The following is a 22,793-nucleotide window of genomic DNA, read 5'->3' on the forward strand; positions in this document are numbered from 1 at the left end:
TCCTCTGTTGGGTGGCTATTTCAGAAGCGTGGGTTTGCCCTGTCTCTTACCCTGGGCTCGTGTAACTGGCACTTGGGAGCTTAGCTCTCCTCTGCGGCAACTCTCATCTGTCTAATCACCCCCCCGTCAATGGGAAAGGAGGCATTGCTAAGGGTGGTGATTTGTGGGCAAGCCTGATTCATCCCTTCTTGCTGACCCACCCTGCGCTCTAGGCCCTCTGCCGGCGTCTTCTGCTGAACCAGCAGGTCCTGGCTCCCCAGGACTATGTCTGAGGCTCTGGCCCAGGACTCTTTCCAAGGTGATACCCAACGGTCCCCCCAGCACCTGCCCCCATCAAAGCCAGAAAGCCCAGAAATGCTTTCAACACTGTGTCTTTTCCAAAGACTAGGGTTGGCTGATGGGGAAACTGAGGCTCAGAAATTTGGGGCGTGGATTAAGGTCCCTCTGGAGGGTGGGGCAAAACAGAAACAGGCCTCAACCTGGGTTTTCAAACTCCCACGTTTAAGCCTTTGCAATCCTGTCTCTCTTGGTCCAATCACCTTCTTCCAGCCTGGAGACTCCATCTTTGGGGCGGGGCGGGGCGGGGCGGGGGCGGGGGGGGGGGGGGCTTCCTGTCCTGGAGGGTGTTTAATCTGGAGACTTGGGGGTGGGCAGTGGTAGCAGTGCCCGTGCGGCTGGTCTCCCTTGGCTAGTTACCTGTGCCCCACCTCTGTGCTCTGACGGCTCCCCAGCGCACAGCTATGTCCGCCCTCAGACCCCAAGCTCCCTCAAGGGCAGGATGTGGATCGCGTCAGCATGCACCCAGGGTTTGATGATGTTATAGGCTTGGGTAAGCCCCCCACCCCATGGTTGACTCATGAGGAGTCGGGAACCTGGAGTCTCTGGACCTGGTCTCGGCAGGGACAAGGGATGAGCCACAGCACCTGGGCTGGTGTCTCCCTCCTTGCCCACAGCTTCAGTCCGCCTCATGCTCCCTAAATTGATGACCTTGTTTCTTAAACTCAGCTCACGTGTGAATCAAGTCTTTGCCCCATGAAATTCTAGCACCCAGTGCGCCTCGGGCTTCCCAAATTGACGCCCAGCTAGGGCATCAGGAGGGGCAGGTAGAGGCAAGTAGCAGGATGGCAGGTGGCAGGCGGGGCTGCTCAGGGGAGCTCAGCGTCTCCACTTCCTGTAGGGCGATGGCCCTGGAGCCTGCCCCCGGGAGGTTGCACAAACCTTCCTGCGCAGGCCCCAGGCTGCCTGCCCGCCTGACGTGTGCACCAGCCTGCCTCTCCTGCTGGCCACCGCCTCCCCCCACCCCCACCCTGGTGGCTGGCATCCCCACTCTCAGTCCTGCAGCCTGGACTGTGTCCTCCGTCTCTGAGGGGCCGGGCCGGACACTGGACCCGCCCTCCCATCCCTGGGCACCACTCCTTCCTCATTTTGCTGCTGATTCTAGCCCCAAACAAAACAGGTTGAGCCCTTTTCCCCCCTCCGGCAGCTGTCTCTGGCTCACGGCTGCCTTTTGAGGCGCTGCAGACGGCGCCGGCCGAGGAGGGGGGCCCTGAGCCAGCCCTGCCGGCCCTGGGACAGTGCTCCTGGCTCCTGGCCCTCGTTCAGCCCTGTCTGTGGCAGGAGAGCAAGCTCTGCCGTGGCAGTTGCCTGAGGATGATGCCCCAGCTTCAGTTCAAGGATGCCTTTTGGGTGAGTGAAGACGACTGTGGGCTTGAACAAGTGGAGCGGGCCCCAGGGGAGGCGGGCTGAAATTTTCCCCAGGGTAGTGGGTATGCGTGCGGCTCCAAGGGGTGTGGGGGGTGGGGTTTCTCATAAAAATAGTGGTTGGTTTTTAGTCTTTATCATCGTGGAGGTAACCTGGGCTGCCTCTGATTTGGAAGAGGAAGGGGGGTCCTCAGTCTGGGGTAATGATTTGTCTGAAAACTTCAACCCAGGGAGAGAGACCCTCTGAGCTCCCAGGGCTGATCTTCCCCCTGAGAGACCTTCTCCCCACAGCAGGATCTTTTTAGGAGCATCTGATATATGGGGTGGGAGCTTGAGGCCTTTTTAGGCGAAGGAGGTAGGGGGTCACAGGTTTGAGGACCAAGCAAACTGGAATTTGGATCTTGGCTCTGCTGTTTAGAGGCTGGACAAGTCATTTTCCCTCTCTGAGCTTCTTTTCCCCCCATCTGTATAGTAGAGATGAATAATAATAAAATACCAACTCAATGGGCAGGTTAAACCAGGTAACAAAGTGTAACAAAGTTCCCGGCACCTTGCTGGCGTGGCAAATGGGAATTCTCTTCCCCTCACCCAACCCCTCTTCCTTGTAAATCTTAGGGGTCCTTTGAGGAGGTAACAGGGCTGGGCATTTCCTTGCTTGCTTGCTTAAATGCAGCGCATGGGCATGTGTAAATCAAGTCTTTTCTGCATGAAATGCCAGCACCGAGCTGGCTGGTGGGGATGATATTGCTTGGCCCAGGCCGCGCAGCCTGCATAGCCCAGTTTGGACCCCAGATCCCTTCAGCTTTTTTTTTCCAGTTGTCTCTCAACCTTCTCTGTGCCTGAAACTCTGGCTGTCCCCAGTGGCTCATGGGGAAAAGCTGAGACCTCTCTGGTTAGAGCTGGGGAGTGTGGCTATCCCCAGTGCTCCCCCCTTCTTCACCCCCAACTCCAGCCCTGCAGAGGACACCCTGGCTCTTTGCTCAGTCGGCATAGCCTCAGCCGACAGCCTGGCCTCCCTGGGGCCTCCGGCCAGGAGAACGAGAGCTAACGGGCCAGGTCTTCCTTCCCTTCTGGGCCACGCTCTGCTTGGGGCCCGTGGCCAGCATGTGAGTAGCCTGCCTCCTGCCTGCACTGACTGCACAGTGGGCAGAGGGTGCCTCTTTGGGCTTCCATTTCTCCATCTCTGCAAAGACAGGGTGGGACCAACCCAGAAAAGCCAAGGGATGCAGACCTGGGTTGGCCCATTCCAAGCAGCAGGCTGGCAGCTGGGCCCAATTCAAGGAGCAAAGGGCTGCAATGTGGGGGGAGGGGGTGGGGCTCAGAGACAGAGGCCACCTGGACAGTGAGTGACTGCATCACTGCTCTGACTTGGAGAGCAGACTTGGGGAAAGGATAGGGCCTGAAAACCCAGAGTGCTCTGTAGCCCAAGGCCATGCCCTGACTGTATTTTAGCTCCAGGACATCTGTGCCAGCCCAAAGCCCATGGGTCCACCTTCCCTTGGACAGAGCCAGGGCAAGGAGCAGCCTCAAGGCTGGATCTGGGCGGCGGGAGATGGTACATGAGGGAGCAGGGTGTGGTGACAGGGGCCCACCTGTGGCAGCTTCCTGAGCGGCATCCCGCCCACGCTCTGTGCTTGTCCCGCTCTGAGCTGCTGCGGCTTCACCACCTACAGGTACCTCCTCTCTGCTACTGCTGCCTCCCTAGGCCTGGGGTGAGGGTGCAGCTTCTCTAGAGATGGCCAGAGTGGGGCAGGAGAAGCGGCCAGTAGGAGACTTTCACACTGATCCTGGGCAGCATTGCTGCCCCCAAGGACTCTTTTCTCACACAGCTTCCAGACGCTTAGCCAACCTAGCCCACAAGGGCAACTCACAGTTACTGAGCCTTATGAAGATGTGCCAGGTGCTATTCTCAGAAATGTGTATCTATTCACTCATTTAAATAGAGAAAGTTGGAGTTCCCATCGTGGCTCAGCGGGTTAAGAACCCAACATAGTGTCTGTGAGGATGCAGGTTCAATCCCTGGTCTCGCTTGGTGGGTTAAGGATCCAGCATTGCTGTGAGCTGTGGCGTAGGTCTCAGATAAGGCTCGGATCTGGCATTGCAGAGGCTGTGGTGTAGGCTGGTAGCAGCAGCTCCAATTCGACCCCTAGGCTGAGAACTTCCATATGCTGCAAATGTGGCCCTAAAAAGAAAAAAAAAAAGACTGAAATGAGAAAGCAGATGGTATTTTTATCTCTAACATTTACAGGAAGAGGCTGAGGCACAGAGCCCTTGTCACTTGCTCAAGGTCACGTGGCTGGGATGAAACCCCAGTAGGTTGGCCCCAGCGTCTATGCTCTTACCCAGATGCTTCGTTGCTCCCCTAGCAACATGGCCGATCGCTGGATCTTTGGGCCGTGTTGGCAAAGGAGGGAAAAACTGTCCTTCCTGCCTCCCAGAGAAGAAGATCGGAGGAGGTCCATAGAAGTCTTTTGAAGCCCAATTTATAGACACATCTGTAAAATGGAAAAGACATACTGATCTAACTGCTATGGAGGTATTAGGGACAGGGCCCAGCCGCCTCTGCCCGGGGCTCTCCCCACCCCCAGCCCAAGGCAATGCCATGAAACCCCGTAAGCTGGCAGCACACTGCTTGAAAATGGCTAGTCTTGAGTGGAAGGAAGCTGCTGAACTAGAAGGATCCTGTCTGATACCACAGCCCCGCAGTTATCTGACAACCTCGACCATTCAGAACACAGTTGCAAACCAGCCCTATTTGGGGCACCAGCTCATTGTTAGGTTTCCGAGGAGCTAAGGGCTGGCATTAAAGCTTATATACTTTAGCTCATACGAGATGTTCCATCACTTTTTAGTTAGGGCCCATGAACTGATTTGAATCCATAATTTCTTTTGTTGTTGTTTTGGTTTTTTTAATTTATAATTTTTATTGTTTCCATTTTAGCTGGTTAATCCACAACTTCAACAAGCTTGGTCCTGTGCCCTTTTAACCTCTAGAGCAGCAACTAATAGGGAGTAACATGGAATCTGAACTGATGCCCAGTTGGTGACTGACAAATATTGGTGGGCCTGAACTGTTAGTCAGTTTCATAGGTAACTGGTAGCCTGATAGCAAGAGGGGAGACCAATAAATTATACAAAGCAGACATAGTGGTTCAGAAGTGGTGGGAACATCTGGCGTGGGGACGGACGTGTCCTGTCTCTCCGCAGGCCTCTATTTGCGATGCTGTCAGTGTGGCCACACAGTCTTTATTTATAGCCTGCTTTTATCTGCAGCAAAACATTCAGATGCAGGCTACTGGGGGAGCGAGGCAGGGCCAAGCTAGCCACGGGGGCAGGGAAGGGATAATGTGATTTCTGTTCTACGCACACAGTGATAAAGAGCCTCACAGCTTTGCAGGAAGTTTGTGGCTGAGCCTCACTGTGGAGCCGGTGGGTGAGACAAAGTTGAGAATGAGAATACCAGATAGCTGAGCTGAGAGAGCTTTAAATGCATATGACTTGACTCAGCACCCAGTCAGAGGGGCACAGAAGCCCAGAGAAGGCAGGGTAACCCCCTCCTTGCCCAGTACACACAGCTTTTCTTACTAGTGGCTCTGATCCCAGCAGCAGCCAAACTGTATTGCAAGAAACACCTGTCTGCCTCTTTGGTCCAGGGCTGGAGTGGGGTTCGTGTTCAGTCAGTGTTTGTATAATAAGTGAATGAGAGGCCGCTGGCTTCCCGAACCCATCTTCTCCTTCATTTTACTTTAGTTATACCTTCTACGGAGATTTTTTGGGACGGGCTCCCTGCTAGGGAGGCAAAACTGGGCCTCTCTTCTGCACCCCCACATCCAGCGAGATGAATGAGACTGTCTTGCCCTCGAGGAGGTCAGCATCCAGCCAGGCCTGGGATGCACCCAGAGGGGAGCTGGGAGCTGCATCTTCCCCTCCTTCCCTCTCACTGACTCCCAGACCTGTACATCTACCTGCCTTTGCAAAGAAGTCACTGGACATTGTTTGAAGAGGGAAAATCTGGTTCTGGAGCAGGTTTTATTGAGACCCATCTCCTAACCCTTTGGGGATTGTTAAAAGGAAAAGTAGGGGCCACATATACTGTCTCCCACCCCACCCTCCCAGCTTTGGGTGGGAACCATCAAGGGGGATGGAGGGCATAAGCCTGAACTTCTCCCTCTGGCTGAGGTTACACCTCTCCCCTTTGAGGCTGGGCTCCTGGTTCATCTGGAAACTTCCATGCTGAATTGGGAGCAGTGGAGCTTCCCAACAGAGAGAGGACAAAAGGAGGCACCACTTCGTGGGTGGGGGAATGACTCACCAGGGATGCACAGGGGGCTGAAGCCCAGCCCTCCCCTCCCCCATGGGTCTGATCAGCTATTGTTGCCTCTTCCCCTTCCCAGTTCTGAGACTCTGAGGTTCCCTGCTGGGGAGGCTACAGAGGAGGGAACTGAGGGGGACCCCTCTTTTCACCACAGTTGTATTTTGAATGGGTGTGGGTGCGATTTCCTCGTCTCGCTAACGACTGTATGGTCCTCCAGCTTGTGGATTTGATGGCCATGCTGTGGTTTATTCATCTGGTCCCCTATCATTGGACGTTTAAGTTACTGCCGTTTATTTAGTATTCTGAACAGTGATGCACTGGATAGATCTTTGTGTATCGAGGTTTTGCCCTTGAGGGCTACTGTTTTGGGTAGCTCCCCAGAAGAAGAGGCTGGTTCTCTAGCTTTCAGCACTAGAAGCCACTTTGGGAACACCCCCACCCCAAGTCTCTGGCTGGGCAGGAGCCTTTTCATCCAGGAAGGGGGCACCAGAGTGGCCTGGAAGGGGCTGGGAGGCCCAGGCGTGGAAGGGATCTGCTGGGAACCGCAGCCCACTCAGGCTTCATGGGCAGAACTGCAGCAGGGCAGGGCCCTGTGGCCTTGAAGGCTAGGAGGCCAGTGGCTGAGGAGGGATCCTCCTAAGCCATAAGGAGGGGATTGTAGAGGCAGGAGGTGGGAGAGGGAGGCCCCTGGCTGTCTTTCCTTTGCCGCCACCTGCTGCCTTCCCACTGCCTCTCTGGCTGTGCCTGTTAGGAGGGATGAGGACCGTCCCTGTGCTGGTTGCAAAGCCCTTTAAGACACGGGGCTACATGTGAAGAGCATAAAGCCAAGCGCTGTGTTTTATATGTGACCTGTTATGAAAAGTGGGGGAAATAAACATTTACGTTGGCAGAGGCTTGTATTAACAACAAGAATCTGGAGTTCCCGTCATGGCGTAGTGGTTAACGAATCTGACTAGGAACCATGAGGTTGCGGGTTCGGTCCCTGCCCTTGCTCAGTGGGTTAACGATCCGGCGTTGCCGTGAGCTGTGGTGTAGGTTGCAGACACGGCTCAGATCCCGTGTTGCTGTGGCTCTGGCGTAGGCCGGTGGCTACAGCTCCAATTCAACCCCTAGCCTGGGAACCTCCATATGCCGCGGGAGCGGCCCAAGAAATAGCAACAACAACAACAACAACAACAAAAAAGACAAAAAAAAAGAATCTCTGGAAGGACACACAGAACTAATTAAAGTGATAGCTTCTGGGGGGAGGGAGAGAAAAGAGATTGATAGGCAAGAGGGCTGGGTGACCATCAGTGTTCTCACTGTGTCCTTTTTCATAGTATTGGATTTTTGAACCAGGTAAAGGTGTTGCCTAATGAAAAATTAAATTACACAATTAAAAATGAAAAAGAGGATGCTTATTTCCTGATACGTTACTATTTTGTTTTTTTCTCCAAGTCCCAGCTACTTAAATTATCCCCAGAGGAGCGGCGGCAGTGCCTGTTTGCTCAGTGCCTGTGATGCACCAGGCACAGCAATGGTCACTCCACGTGTGTCCCCAGCCCACCCTGCAGGGAGCGGCTTGCTGATGGCTGCCAGCACAGAGGCATGGGCAGGTCAAGGGCCTAGTTCATGATCACATGTCCACGGCAGAGCAGGGATGCCCACCTAGGTCTGTCGGACGCCATCATGTTCTGCCCCGAACCCAAGGAGACTAGTGAGTTCTTTTCTTGGTTCAGTTATAATTCCTGTAGAATGAAACTGGCTCCCTATATGTTAACATTGGTTTTCCGTGGTTTTGGAAGACGATTTTCTCTCTCCTTTTCTGCACGTGACCACATATTACACGTCATTAAAACGAAAATATTTATTTTTTTGTTTATTTTTGTCTTTCTAGGGCCACACCTGTGGCATATGGAGGTTCCCAGGCTAGGCGTCCAATCGGAGCCGCAGCTGCTGGCCTACGCCAGCCACAGCCATGTGAGATCGGAGCTATGTCTGCAACCTACACCACAGCTCACGGCAGTGCCAAATATAACCCACACCTTTGATTTTCTTCTTGGTGGAAAACAAGATCTGCATCTCAGTGACCCTTGTACTACTCTGGTTCCCAGGAATTCGTGGGCTTTGCCTGCAAGCTTCTGGCACCTATACCCAGCAAGGGTTACCAGACCCTGGGGTGCAGAGGGAGGCTTACTTGGGCTTGGAAGGGTGGGTGAGCATCTGGGAGGTGGCAGGAGAGCAAAGGGCACTCCAGGTGAAAGGAAGGACATGGGCAAAGGTGTGGAAGAGGGAGTGGGCACAGTGAGTTTGGAAGATGGGTTTTCTGGCCCAGAGGACTGCATAGGCTGACGGGCAGGAAGGAAAGGCCCCAGCTGGGTTGTGAAAGGTCTTGACCTGCCTTGAGTGGAGGCAGATGCTTTCTTCCTTTTTGCACCCTCTCCAGTGACGGATGTTTCCACTAATGCAAAGAAGCCCTGAGGCCACAGGCTGTGGGCGGGATGCCCGCCTGCCTGCTCACCCGCCGCACTTAGGGCCTGGCTGACGCTGCAAACCACACAATGGAGGGAACTTGTTGTGGAAACTGAAACTGCCTCACTTCCAGCAAGAGAGAGTGGTACCCGGTGCCCTGGCTCCCCCCCGGGCTAGCTCCAAGAGGTCCCTCCCCCACAGGCTCAGTCCCTCTCCATCCTCCAGGCTCAGAAGGGGAGAAGCCTCTTTGAAGCTTTACGTGGCTTCCACCCTCACTTGCTGGGGGCCTTGGCGAAGGCCTTCCCCTCTCTGAACCTCAGTTTCCTCAGCAGTAGGATGTCGGGGTGATTCTCCCCTAAGATAAAGGCTTCAGAGATGGAGAGGCTCAGGGCAGTTCTCATGAGACCGCATTCTGCTGTTCGGCATTGGGAGTCAGCAGACCAGGAACAGATGGCGAGGGAGCCAGACTTATAATTGGATAGGCACCTACAGAGTAAGCCTCGTATGTGGATTCGCCTCATCCCAGAATGCCTCCCCAACTCCCTTCATCATTGTGTATTAAATCCCACCATTGGAGAAGCGTTCCCATGGCTCCAAGCCACCAGATGCGATAGCCCTATGTGGTTGCTATTCTCATTCCTGTTTTATAGAGAGAAAACCAAGGCTCATAGAGGGACTGTGGGCCTGGAGGTGCCATCCAGGTAGACTTTGGGGCTGCCAGGCTTGGTCTGGCTGCTCCCTTCCCAGGCCTGGGTCAGAAAGCCCTTGGCATGAGTGAGAGTGTGGTTTGCTAAGATCTGGCACCCTGAGCCATGGGTGATGGAGCAGGTAGGCAAGCGACAGCCTTTCCGCTGGTGTTGACAAGCCACCCACTATTGGGCAACAGGAAATGTCCGCTGGAGTTACAGAGGCAGCAGCCAGGGTGGGGATGGGGCAGCCAGATGGGATCAGGGCTTCCTAACTGAAGTGGGAAAGCGGAAGCTGAGCCATACTGGGGAAGAAAAGGGGGGGAAGATGGGCTGAGTCAGGATAGTGCTTGACACGTTCAAGGAACAAGGAGGCTTCCATGGCCAGGGCACAGGGACGGAGTAGAGGGTAGTCGGAATAAGATCAGAAGCGTGACAGGGAGCTGGATCGTTTAGGACTGTAGGTCTTAAAAATCTCAATGCCCAGGCCATGCCCCAAGTCAGTTACATGCAAATTTTGGGGTGGGGGAGCAGTATTTTTCCAAGTTCTCCAGTTTTCAAAGCACAGCCAAGGTTGAGAACCATTTGTATAAAATAGCTGGGGTTTCTGGATGCATTGCCTTTGCTGGTAATGGGTGTATATCTGGCTTTTACCATTTATGGGACCTCATTTAACTCACTTGTGAATGAGCAGAGAGAGAGGTTTGTTTTTGTTTTCCTAACCTTATAACCTTATACAGTTACTTTTCTTGTGGTAAATATATGTAACATAAAAGTAACCATTTCAGGAGTTCCTGTAGTGGTTCAGTGGTTAACGAATCCGACTGGGAACCATGAGGTTGTGGGTTCGATTCCTGGCCTTGCTCAGTGGGTTGGGGATCCAGCATTGCTGTGAGCTGTGGTGTGGGTCGCAGAAGCGGCTCGGATTCTGCGTTGCTGTGGCTCTGGCATAGGCCAGTGGCTACAGCTCCGATTAGACCCCTAGCCTGGGAATCTCCATATGCTGTGGGAGCGGCCCTAGAAAAGGCAAAAAGACAAAAAAAAAAAATTACCATTTCAACCACTTTTAAGTGTGCAATTAAGTGGTGTCGGTACAGTCACAACGTTGTGCAACCATCACCACCATCTATTTCCAGAACTTTTTCATCATTTCAGACAAATTCGTTACCCTCTAAATAATAACTCCCTATCTCCTTCTGCTCATCTCCCACTCTACTTTGTCTTTATGAATTTGCCTAGCCTAGAGGCTGCATATCAGTAGAATCAGACAATATTTGTCCTGTTTTTCTCTTCAGGAGTTCCCATTGTGGCTCAGCAGGTTAAGAACCCGGCATAGTCTCCCTGATGATGCATGTTCGATCCCTGGTCTGGCTCAGTGGGTTAAGGATCTGGTGTTGCCACAAGCTGCAGCGTAGGTCACAGATGCAGCTTGCATGGAGTGTTGCCCTGACTGTGGCCTTGGCTGGCAGCTGCAGCTTGAATTCTACCCTTAGCCCGAGAACTTCCATATGCTGCTGGTGCAGCCATAACAAGAATTTTTTAAAGAGGGTTTAAAAAGTCCATTCATGTTTTAGCATGTATCAAAATTTCATTTCTTTTTATGGCTGGCCAATATTCCATTCTATATATATACCTCATTTTGTTTACTCATTCATCTATCATTGGGTACTTGATTTGTTCCCACCTTTTGAATATTGGAAAGAATGTTGCTATGAACATGGGTGTATGAATATTGGTTTGAATCCCTGCTTTTGATTTTTCTTTTTTTTTTCCCTTTGGTCATGCCCACAGCATGTGGGAGTTCCTGGGCCAGAGCTCGAACTTGCAGCACAGCACTGACTCAGGCTGCTGCGGTGACGATGCCGGGTCCTTAACCCGCTGTGCCACAAGAGAGCTCCCCCTGCTTTCAGTTCTTTTGGGTATATACCTAGGAGTGGAATTGCTGTATCACATGGGAATACTTTGTTTAACACATTGAGTAGCTGCCAAACTGCCCCAGCAGCCACTCTAATTACATTCTCATTAGCAATGCATGAGGTTTCCAATTTCTCTACATCGCCACCAACACTCTTTAATTTCTGTGTGTTTTTTCCCACAATCATAGCTGTCCTAGTAGGCATGCAGTGGTATCTCATTGGGGTTTTGATTTGCATTTCCCTCATGACCAGTGATGTTGAGCATATTTGTATGTGTTTATTTAGTTTCTTTAGAGAAATGTCTATTCAAGCCTTTGCCTTTTTTTTTCCTTTCTTTTTTTTTTGGGGGGGGGTCTTTTTAGGGCTATACCTGCAGAATATGGAGGTTCCCAGTCTAGGGGTCAAATTGGAACTACAGCTACCACCCTACACCACAGCCACAGCCTCACCAGATCTGAGCCACGTCTGCGACCTACACCACAGCTCACAGCAACTCCGGATACTTAACCCACTGAGCGAGGCCAGGGATGGAACCCACAACCTTATGGATCCTAGTCGGGTTGATTAATCACTGAGCCACGAAGGGAACTCCTTCTTTTGGCTAATTTTGAATTGGGTTGTTTGCCTTTTGTAAGAGTCTTTATTTGTTCTGGATATTGATCCTTTATCCTGTATATGGTTTGTAAATAGTTTCTCCCAATCTGTCTCTACCACCTTGACACTGTCTTTTGATAAAAGTTTTTCATTTTGATAAAGTCTAATTTATCAATTTTTTCTTTTGTGGGCTGTGTTTTTGGTGTCATAGCGAAGAAATCATAGCTAAATTCAAAGCCTTGAAACATTTCCCCTATGTTTTCAGAGTTTTACAGTTTTAGCTTTTACGTTGAGGTCATTGCTCTGTTTTCAGTTAGTTTTTGTATATGGTGTGAGGTAAGAGTCCAGCTCCATTCTTTTGCATAAGGATATCCAGTTCCGTCGGCACAGGTTGCTGAAAAGCCTGTCCTTTCCACATTGAATGGCCTTGACATCCTTGTTGAAAAATCAGTTGACCATCTATGTGAATGCTTGTTTCTTAGCTCTCTATTCCATTCCGTGGGTCTCTGTGTTTGTCCTTATGCCAGTACCACAGTACTTTAATTACTGTAGTTTTAGAGTAAGTTTTGAAATCAGCAATTGTGAGTCTTCCAACTTTGTTCTTTTTTTTTTTTTTTTCCCCAAGATCACTGGCTCCTTGGGACCCTGAGTTGAGGTATGTTTATAGACAAGGAAACTGAGGTTTGAGGCTTCCTGAGAATGCCAACCTGGGCTGGCCACTAGTCTATGACAAAACTCCCATAACTCTCCCAAGCCTGGAGAGACCCTGTCCTTAGAATCCCCTGGGGATGGTGGGCTCCTCCTTATAGTTGCCCTACTTCTGGTCCCCTGGGAAGGCCCATAACTTCTGATCTTCCTTGAGGCTCCATCAATCCTAACTCTTCAAGAAGGGTTGCCCCACAGGCTGGGGTCACCATCTTCCTCAGTGGATCGCAAGTAGGCCCTGCAGGAAAATGATGTCCACCCTGGCCTCACTGTGCCAGGACCTGAGGGGCCTTTGAAAATCAGGGCTTCTGGCTCCCAACTTCCCAGCTGGCAGCCACAGAAGCTGAAAAGTTCCCCTTTCTTTGTCCCCTCCTTCCCTTCATTTGGACCAGCTCTGAGCCCACTCTCCCAGGCCTGGGGATCCCAGACTGTGGATGATAGGAAGGTCCAGGAGTTCAGTCCAGGCAAACAGGGCTGGGGCTGTAGGCAGGGGATCAGTGTCCTTGGCGCTGTCATGAAAACTAAAAAATTGGGTCATGGTGGTCTGCACGGTGTAGGGCCGGCCGCACAGTAGTAGAGCCTGTGCTGGTGGTCTGCAGTGGTTCTCACTCTGACCCAGAAGAGGATGGAAATTGACCCTGGAACCAAGGAACAGGGTGGCTAGTTTCAGAGCCAGGGAAAAACCAGCTGAGATTAGGCCTTGGGTCAGGGTAGGAGCTGCCATGAGGCTGCTGGAATTTCATCCCAGTCCTCAGATCACCCCCAATCCTAGAGAGACTGCAGATTCAGTGAGGGGAAGTTTGCACTCCAGGGTCCAGTGGTCTTGAGTTTAGTCCTACCAACATGTGGGTGCAAACGAGAGGCTGAGAGGGAAAGCAGTGAATGGTCCCAGAGACCACAGGCTGCCCCAGGAGCCTGGAGGTGGCATCCGCTCTACTGAGAGATGTATTTCCCCACAGTGCAGCTCTATGCCAGGTGCACACTGGCCCCTTGGGCAGGGTGGAGCAACATTCCAGCCTCCAACACAGAACCTTTAGTTGAGGGGCACCATCTTTGTCCCTCACACTGCCTTTGAACTTTGATGTCCTGCTTGGATTCCACTGCATTCACAGTGTGGCCCTGGTGATACTCTCTGGGCCCCTGGCTTCTTGTCTACATTAAATCTGTTACCTGTGGTTAAAAGATAGAGACATAGGGACATGCATGTTTGGCCTAGTAAGGGCAAGGAGCCCCACATGCAGGCCTCCTGCAGGTGCAGGAGTTCAGGAAGGCCCCAGGCCTGGAAGGCAGGCAGCCAGAACCCAGGATCATCTCTGAGGCCCAGAACCTGCCTCTGAAGCCCACTGCCTTTTCCAGTGGCTGCAGGGCTCTGTCTCTGCCTTTGCAGAAGGGTTTGAGGCATGTGGCTCCCTGTAGCTCCAGGGGTCCATCTCTGTCACTTGAGCAAGTCTCGAGCTCAGAGGAGGCTGCCAGTCCTCACACCTGCAGGAGCTCACAGCCACAAAGCAAGACAGCCCAGGTCAGCCCATAAGGGTACAGAGTCCAAGTGTTCATTCCACTCTATAGATGAAAACATCGAGGCCGAGAGATGGGAAGCAACCAGCCCAGAGAAGCAGCATAGCTAGGACTCAAACCCATCTCTCCTTTTGCATTTCCTTCTGGGTTGCTTTCCCTTAATAGGTGCTAATCACCCTGGCCACCATGTTCCAAGCGCTCATAGTGTTAGGGTGACCTTTGTTGGGCTCCTCTATATTTTATTTCTTTTCGTTCTCAGAGCCCCTGGGAGGTGAGCAATGTGCGTGCACTCGTTTTGCAGAGGAGGGAATCTGTGTGGGAGGTTAAGTGACTTGGCCAAGGTCATACCGTCTGTGCTTATGGGCCCGGCCAACACGAGGACCCATGGCCTGAGCTCTTTCCATGAGCCCCCGCCTGGACTTCCTCCTGGGGGATGTTCCCGTGGGCCGTCCCCTGGCAGGTGTGGCAGGTGTGGCAGGTGTCACAGGTGTGGGAGGGGTGTGCTTTGGGGAAGGGGATGTGTAGGGACAGTGTCTGGGCTCCTGGTGCCGGCCTTCAGTTCCTGGCCGGTCACTCACAAGCCCGAAACCTGCGCAGCTGGTTGTGTGTAGGCGATGGTCAGTACCTATCTTTCCCGAGGGATCGGAGTCTCCCCCAGGGCTCAGGGTCCAGGGAAGCCCAATTCCCTCCTTTCCTCCATCAGCTGCTCCCCCCCCCACCCCCACAACCCATCACTGGCATCTGCCTCCTGCCTGGCCTACTGCTTGATCCTAGTAAGCTCCCCACCCCACCAGATCAGCTTGGTGGGGGCGCTTCAGAGGAGCTGTGGCACCTGGACCAGTCACTCACCTTGCTGAGCCTCAGTTGCTCATCTGTAACATGGGGCAATGAGAGCACAGTCCTGACCCTGCAGCCTCTCTGGGAATTAGAGGCATGGAGATTGCTGGCCTCTGCCTGTCCCTGTCCCACCCACCCTGCTCCCTTCCTCTGAACTTGGAACATGGCCCTGTTTCCCATTATCTCCTGGGTGGGTCCCACAGCTTGCTCTGCCCAACTCGGGGCTCTCCCCCAGCTGGTCCCAGGCTACCCCTTCAGACACCAGCTGCAGCCCCTCAGACCAACCCCTGCTGCCTTCACGGGGCTTGTAGCTGCTCACCGCTTGGAGCATCAGACTTGCAGTGTCCTACCCATCCCCCACCTCCAGGCCCAGGCTTGTGTCTACTCCCTGCCCTACCCCTTGTGCTAACTTCTATTCATTTTGGTTTCATAAAGCAGGAGGAAGCAGTGGGCGATGGACCTGGGCCTTTAAGAGCGGAGGGGAAGTGAGCAGTTCATCACAGAACTTGGGGGGTGGGGGGCGGGGAGTGCGGTCAAGAAGGCTTTTCCTTCCTGATGATGGAGGAGGCGTATTTAAAAGAACAAAGTCGGAACCCAGGCACACCCACACAATTGCTGTTAGAGCCTGGACGAGTTACATAACCTCTCTCATCCTTGCATCCTCCCTGTGGTCGGTATCACTGAGATAAGAGGCCCCAGGCACATACAGTAGATCCCCTTCTGGTACTTGCATTGTTCCCCTGGCTCCCACATCTGGCTGTGTGGGATTCCTGGGAGGCCCTGAATGTTTACAGGGCTCCAGTGGGGCCCCTGGCTGAAGGGGAAGGCTGTAGGTCACCAGCACCCGAGGCCTTCCGGGGCCTGGGTATCTCAGGGGTCCAATCAGCAGAACTGTGCGTGAGAACCCCTGTAAGGCCCTGGGGAAGCCTCTGACTGGGGCACAGGGGAGAGCTAGAGCCCTCTGGAAACTCCTCTTCCATCCCAAGTGCCTGTCAGCCCAGATGTTCATCTGACCACATGCAAGGTGGTTTTGTCTCTGAAAGTCCGCTGCCTTCTAGGCTCTCTCCCTCTGACACCTTGCTGTCCTCTGCCATCTGAGGACAGCTGTAAATCACCTCACTTTTACCTGCTTATGAATGGACCTCTCTCATCCTTGGGTCAGGGGACCCCTAGACCCAGAACACCTCATTCAAGACATCATCAGAGGCTCGAGGGGCTCTCCCCCATCAGAGCAGCTCGCCTGTGCTCCGTTATCTGAGGTCACTTGAGCCCTGGGAAACCCTTTCCTTATTCTGATCTGGAGTTGGCGTGTCTGCCTCTACCCCCGTAAGTCCTGGCTGAGCCTCTGGGACACCAACCACAGGTGCTCCCTCTGCCCCTGATGGCCCCACAGAAGTCTGGGAGGGAGCGCTTTCCTCAAGGGCTGAGGCCTGGGGCTTCTCTCTACCCAGCCCTCTGTCTGGGCTGCTCTGGATAGGCAACCAGCTTGCTCACTGAAGTCTCCAGTCCATCCACGTATCCAAGCCATACCTGGGCGTTTGGTCCTTTGCCTTCCCTTGGTTGACCAACCGATAATGGTGGCAATGAGCCCCGCTGTGAGCTAATAGCTGCGGGGTAGTGGAAAGAGCCTGGCTGCTACTCATTGACTCTCCTCTCTGAGCCTCAGTTTCCTTATCTGTAAATGGGGATAATACTACGTTCTATGAACTAGAAGGGACCAGCTGTCTGGCTTATTTAAAGGTGCTGGGTAAGGCGTCAGTTGAATTGCAAGAAATGGTCTGGTCCTGTCCAGGGGCAGCTCGGGAACTAGTTGTCATAAAGCCACGTCCACCCCGGGGGCTTCCCTAAGATGCTTCCTCCGCCTTTGTCCAGGGTGTGTGCTGAGCATTGCTGTGCAGACCTGGGCACCTGGACGAGCAGGCAGACAGACTCGTGTTCTGCCTTGGGGGCTGCCTTCTCCAGAGGGTGGTGCTCACCACCTCAGGTGTCCTGACGGTTCTGGCACTTTGGTTTCTCATCCATGGCAGACAAGCGGCAGTGGACTCTTTGCCAGAGAACGAGCCCTGGCAGGTGCATTGGCCATAGAAGTCCTTTCTGCTAAACTGTGGTGACAGAGGAAGGGGCTAAGCAGCCAGGCCCTGGGAAGCCTGTAACTGTTGTTCAAAGTCATTGTCCTTGGCTTCTGGGCTTCCTGAGATGGAGGGAATGTGTCCAGTCTCCCTGTTCTGACTCCTCTCCCACCAGTAAAAGGTGATTCTTAAAAAAAAAAAAAAAAAAAGGTAGGAGTTCCTGTCATGGCTGAGCGGAAACGAATCTGACTAGCATCCTTGAGGGTACAGGTTCGATCCCGGGTCTTGCTCAGTGGGTTAAAGATCCGGCGTTGCCGTGAGCTGTGGTGTAGGCCGCAGATGTGGCTCGGATCTAGCATTGCTGTGGCTGTGGCGAGGGCCAGCAGCTATAGCTCTGATCCGACCCCTAGCCTGGAACTCCATATGCCATGGGAAAAAAGACGGGGGGAAAAAAAAAAGTTAAATACAATAAATAAAGAGCCTGTCAACCCAAGAGCGTGAGAATCATTAGGGTTTTGGACAGGAACATTTTATAAGATGGTTTCTGAACTTGGTAGGGGGCCTGAAGGAAATTTAATTTTTTTTCTTCCATCTTCCAAAGCCCTCCTTACCCCCCGGGGCACATGAGAGTGTTTCTCATCCTTTTTCATGTCTAACTCCCTCCCATTCAGCCTCATAACAAAATCTCACCTTCTTGTTCTGTTGAAAGCTTCCCAGTCACCCCCCTTGGCCTGTGATTGGACGTGTATGATGGAGACTGAGAACAGGGTCCGTCTCTGCATGTACTGGGTTCCACCCACCCCACTGCCTGCTGCCTGCCCACAGTTGGCATGGGGCGCAGGCTCAGTAGCTCTAAAGAGGTGAAAGGTGCTGGTGCGGCAGGCGGCAGCTGCCCACAGGTCAGCTCTTCCTCTCCCGGCTACCTTGGGGGGGTTCTTTGGCCACTGCGTCCCCCCCACCCCCGCCCCTGCCTGAGAATCCCCCTGCTCCCTCCCCTGCAGCTGTGCATGTCTGACCCCTCCCCACTGCACCCCACAGTCCACTCTGCATGGCTGTTTCTAGGGGCTCCTCCCTCCCTGTTAGGCGCTTCTTATGGGCAGAGACTTGGGCAGCTTTGCCTAGTCACCTTCCATGGCCTCCACTTGGTTCCCAGGAAAAATATCAGTGCCATTTCCCACCCACTTCCGTTAGATAACTCTGGCTCGGGTCGTCAGTGTCAGAAAGTGAGACACGTGGACAAGGAGAAATCTCGACAAGGCTCTTTATTTCTGCAGAAGGGTGTGGGTACTCCAAAAAGTGCACACCAAACAAGGGACCCTCCCCTATTTACCCCTAATGCAGGTGATGTACCTGTCCCCTTCCCATTGGTCAGCTCAGGGCGTACATTCTTCCCGGTTGGCTAATTGAACCACATTGTTGCTGGGAAAAGAGGTAAAGAGGAAGAGGGCCGCAGGGGGCATTTCGGCCAAAACCAGAGCAAAATGGAGTAACCAAGATTACTCCAGGCTAGGGGTCTAATCGGAGCTATAGCCTCGGGCCTACACCACAGCCACAGCAACTCGGGATCCAAGCCACGGCGCAGTGGTTAACCAATCCGACTGGGAACCATAAGGTTGCGGGTTCGATCCCTGGCCTTGCTCAGTGGGTTAAGGATCCGGCGTTGCTGTCAGCTGTGGTGTAGTTTGCAGACGCGGCTCTGATCCCGAGTTGCTGTGGCTCTGGCATAGGCCAGTGGCTACAGCTCCAATTAGACCCCTATGGAATCTCCATATGCCACGGGAGCGGCCCTAGAAAAGGCAAAAAGACAAAAAAAAAAAAAAAGATTTCCTTTGATAGAAAAGACATTATGTTACTTTCCACAATTCTACCCCAGGCCTCAGTCTCCCTTGGGCTCCCCAGTGGCTCCAGCCCACCTCCTGACTTCAGACTACTCCAGGCAAGATGCAGCCACAGTCGCCACAGCTTCCAAAAGCCAGCAGCCACACAGCAGCCTCCCTGCTGGAAGGGCAATCCAGGGCCACTTCCTCTCCCTAAACCCATTTCACAGTCAGGAGGTCCCAGAGAGGGCAAGGGACTCTATCAAGACCACCCAGCTTCTTCCTGCCAGGTCAGAACCGGAACCAAAATCCAGGGTTCTCCCTCTAAACTTAGAAGTTTAGTTGTTCTCTGAGGTACTTTATATTCTGGAATTACACATAAGGGAACATTTGAAAAATCTTTTGCAGCCTTTTGTTTTGTATTTTGGTTTTTTTCCCCACGGCATATGGAAGTTCCCAGGCTAGGGGTCAAATCAGAGCTGCAGCTGCTGACCTACACCGCAGCCACAGCAATGCCTGGGCTGGGATCTACACCACAGCTCACGGCAACACCGGATCCTTAACCCACTGAACGAGGCCAGGGATCGAACCCACATCCTCCTGGGCACTGGTTGGGTTGGTAACCCTCTGAGCCACAGCAGGAATTCCTTCTGCAGCCTTTTAAATGGATCTTCTGGTGGGGGTGGGGGGTGGTAGGGAGAGAATTCATTTCTGCCTGGCGCTACTGGTTTTGGGGGGTGGGGGAGTGTCAGGCAGGCAGGGCATTGGGAGCTAACACTTGCTAGACAGCCACTGAGCTTGGGGCTTTTCACAGAGGTGAGGGAAGGAACCAAGATCTGGCCTGGGGGAGCTGGGTTCAAATCCTGGCTGTGCCCTGCAGACCTCTGAGCAGGCTAGGTAACCTCTCTGGTTTCCATTTTTCTCATCTATGAAATGGGAGTGATAATCCTTACCTACCGCCTTTCCTAGCTCAGGGCGAGCTCTGCTCTTGTGTTTGTGTTTACTGCTCTCATCTGGCTACGTCATTTCATTGGCTTCTCACATCAACACTAGGCTTTGGGAACAATTAGGCCTCTTTTGTACAGAGGTGGGAAATAGGGGCTGAGAATGACCAGGACCATGGGGTAGGGTGTGAACCCATATCTAGTTTGCTGAACTCTGTCTGGTCTCTCAGACCAGGCCTGGGCCCCTTCTCTGACTTGGCATCAGTCTGTCCCGATGGGGCTGTGCCCTGGAAGAGTGTGCTGTGAGGAGAGCCCCCCAAGAGGGTGGCCTCCGCCCTTTCTTCCTCAGTGAGGAAACCAGGTCCCAAGAAGGGAAGTGGCTTGTTCGGGGCCCCGGTCTCTGTGGCCCAGCCACACAGCCGCCGAGAATGGTATGTGTGTGAAAAGGAGGAAGTGGCAGTGGGTACAAAGGCTGCTTCTCTACTTGCCCAGCAGGGGGACCACAGGGCCGGGGCTGGCTTGCAGGCCTGGACTGAGGCTCAGAGCCAGAGCCACCCAGGGCAGGGAGCAGGCAGGCTGTCCCTGAGCAGAAGCGGACACCCAGGCCTCCCCTACCCTGCCTTGAGGAACTTCCTCTTGCAGCCCCGATCTGGCCCCTTATGGGGATCTAGAGTGGCCACATGTGGATGGCAAAGTCTGGGGTCCACCCCTGGCTTAAGGGGGTGGGGTGGGTCTCTCAAAAGAGTGGGCAGTACTTGCTGGCCACTTGGGACCCTCCCCCAGGGTGGCTCTCCCTAAGCCACGTGGTAGGGCAGACTTCTGGCTCCCCGCTGGCTGTCAGCCCCCATCTGCAGAGCCAGGCCAGCCTTTCTCCAGGGCAGCATTCCTCTGACCCTGCCTGGGCACAGAGCTTGCCTCTATGAATCCATGGTAACTCAATGACAGACCAAAACACAGCTTTGAGGAGAGTTCCTATCGTGGCTCAGCAGAAATGAATCTGACTAGTATCCCTGAGGATGCAGGTCTGATCCCTGGCCTCACTCAGTGGGTTAAGGATCCAGATTTGCCATGAGCTGTGGTGTAGGTCACAGACACGGCTTGGATCTGGTGTGGCTGTGCCTAAGGCCAGCGGTTATAGTTCCAATTCGACCCCTAGCCTGGAAACTTCCACATGCCACAGGTGCGGCCCTAAAAAAAAAAAAAAAGACCAAAACCCCCCAAAGAAACAAACAAAAAACACAGCTTTGATTTGAGGCAGAGAGAATTTGAATAATCATTTTCAAAAAATTTTTAAATCCTTTTTTGGGCGTTGCCATCGTGGCACAGTGGAAACGAATCCAACTAGGAACCATGAGGTGGCGGATTCGATCCCTGGCCTCGCTCAGTGGGTTAAGGATCTGGTGTTGCTGTGAGCTGTGGTGTAGGTTGCAGACGCGGCTTGGATCCCGCGTTGCTGTGGCTGTGGTGTAGGCTGGCAGCAACAGCTCCGATTGGACCCCTAGCCTGGGAACCTCCATGTGCCGAGGGTGTGGCCCTAAAAAGCAAAAAGAAAAAAGAAGGAAAAATCATTTTTTGGTGTTTCAAAATGTAGAAGAGTTGCTGGGCTACCTGCTGAGTGACTGATGCAGGTATGGGGACAAGGTCAGCTGGGTTCCTAGCCCAGATTCTGACCTTCACCAGCTGAGTGAATGCCTCTGTCACTTCCCCTCTTTGGGCCGCCTCAGTGTTCTCACCTCCCTGGGCGTGTCATGTTTTCAAAGAAAACAGCTGTGATGTTCTTGGTGTGGTGCGTGGCAGACGGACCCACAATGTGGCCGTTTCATAGAGCACAGGGCCACGGGCAGGTTTCAGGTGACTATGGGTGGACAGAAGGAGGTGGGAGGCCCTTTCTTCTGGTGGCTTCCACATGGTGAAAATGTCAGCCCTTGCCTATAAATAAGGGGGCGGAAAGGGAGCCCTTGATACCTAGAGGGTGGAGCTGGGTAGGCACAGGGAGGGAAGGCCAGGGTGGGGCCCTGGAGCCAGCGACTCTGGTGCTGGGCCTCAGACAGCGAGCCTGCAGGACCGATCAATGAACTGACTGAATGGTTGGTCGATTCATTTCCTCAGCAGCTTCCTGAGCCCGACTCTGCCCAGCTCTGAGCCATGAGTCAGAACCCACGCCCCAAGGAGGAGGTGGGCAGCAGGGGGGTGGTGGGTGTGCAGCCTGGCTGGGAGCAGCCCCCAGGGAGTCAGGCACTTCCTTGGAACAGTCTAGTCACTTATGATGACAGCTCACTGGCCAAAGCCCCCGCTGGCACCACCATGCTCTGAGCAGAGACCAGACAAGATTCTGGAGCCAGCAGTACTTGGGGGACTTGAACTCCTGGGGACCCAGCCTGCAGGACCCCTCTGCCCGCTTCCTCCTCCAGAATGGCCAATGTAGGTTTGGGTTTGTTTGCTTTGCTTTGCCCTCTGGGGGTCTCAATCAGGATGGAGGGTTTCCCCTGGGGAGTCAGGGTGTGGGGCTGGGAGGGAAGAGCCGGGCGTCCACTGCAGGGCTGGGCTCTGTCAGCATCTCCCTGCTCTGTTTCCGTCCCCCCACCCCCGAGCCATCGTGGAGTCACAGCAGGTGCCCTGCAGTCCTTCCCTACTCTGGGCCCCTGTTTCCCCAGGGACTGCAGGGCACTGGGCAAGGTGCTTCCCAGCTGGTGGTCTGTGGAGTCCGGCCCTGATTGCTGGTGTTCAGCTCAGGGCCAGGGCAGGAGGCCGAGTCTCCAGATCCGTTTTCCTCCCTGGCTGCTATGGGCTTTCGTCCTGGGGGTCTGGAGGGAGGGCAGAGGCCAAGGGCAGGAAGTCGTGGTCTGCTGGCTGGTTAGTAGGCAAGTGGCCCACGAAAGCCACCGAGACAGAAGCCTGGCCCAGCTTCACCAGCTTGGACATGGGAGTGGACAGGCCTGCAGGGGCTAGGGGGATGAGTGCCTCATGCTGGGGCCCTGAGTAGCCAGCCGAGGCCCCGGCCTGCTGCTTGTCACCCTGAGCCATGGGTGATTCCTGGGTGTTAGGAATTTCTGGGGCTGCTTACAGAGGAGGGTGTGAGCTTGGTGGTCTAAGTGCGCTGCAGGCCTGGAGATTCAACTTTTCTGAGTTTGCTGAAGGCGGGCTGGGCCCAGCATGGAGCCAGTTGGGGCAGTTTGTGGCATCTCTGCCCTTCTTTACCTCTGATTCTTCTTAGACCTTGAAGAACACCACCTTCTCTTCCCA

At 53.6% G+C, this 22,793-nt stretch overlaps 1 protein-coding gene across 5 annotated transcripts in view; it reads left to right on the forward strand.

Annotated features, from left to right (window-relative positions):
• Positions 1 to 1,213: 1,213 nt before the first annotated feature.
• PSTPIP1 (proline-serine-threonine phosphatase interacting protein 1) overlaps positions 1,214 to 22,793 on the forward strand; it is a 42,297-nt gene continuing 20,717 nt past the window's right edge. Inside the window, exon 1 of one of the 5 annotated variants that reach the window (XM_047796478.1) lies at positions 1,214 to 1,686. In XM_047796478.1, coding sequence (XP_047652434.1) covers positions 1,651 to 1,686 — 36 coding nt within the window. In that variant the 5' untranslated portion in view covers positions 1,214 to 1,650. The remainder of the gene's footprint in view (positions 1,687 to 22,793) is intronic. The other 4 variants (XM_047796477.1, XM_047796480.1, XM_047796476.1 and 1 more) reach the window with 4 other exon arrangements.

Source organism: Phacochoerus africanus, chromosome 9 (genome assembly GCF_016906955.1).
Source record: "Phacochoerus africanus isolate WHEZ1 chromosome 9, ROS_Pafr_v1, whole genome shotgun sequence".
NCBI classification, from domain to species: domain Eukaryota; kingdom Metazoa; phylum Chordata; class Mammalia; order Artiodactyla; family Suidae; genus Phacochoerus; species Phacochoerus africanus.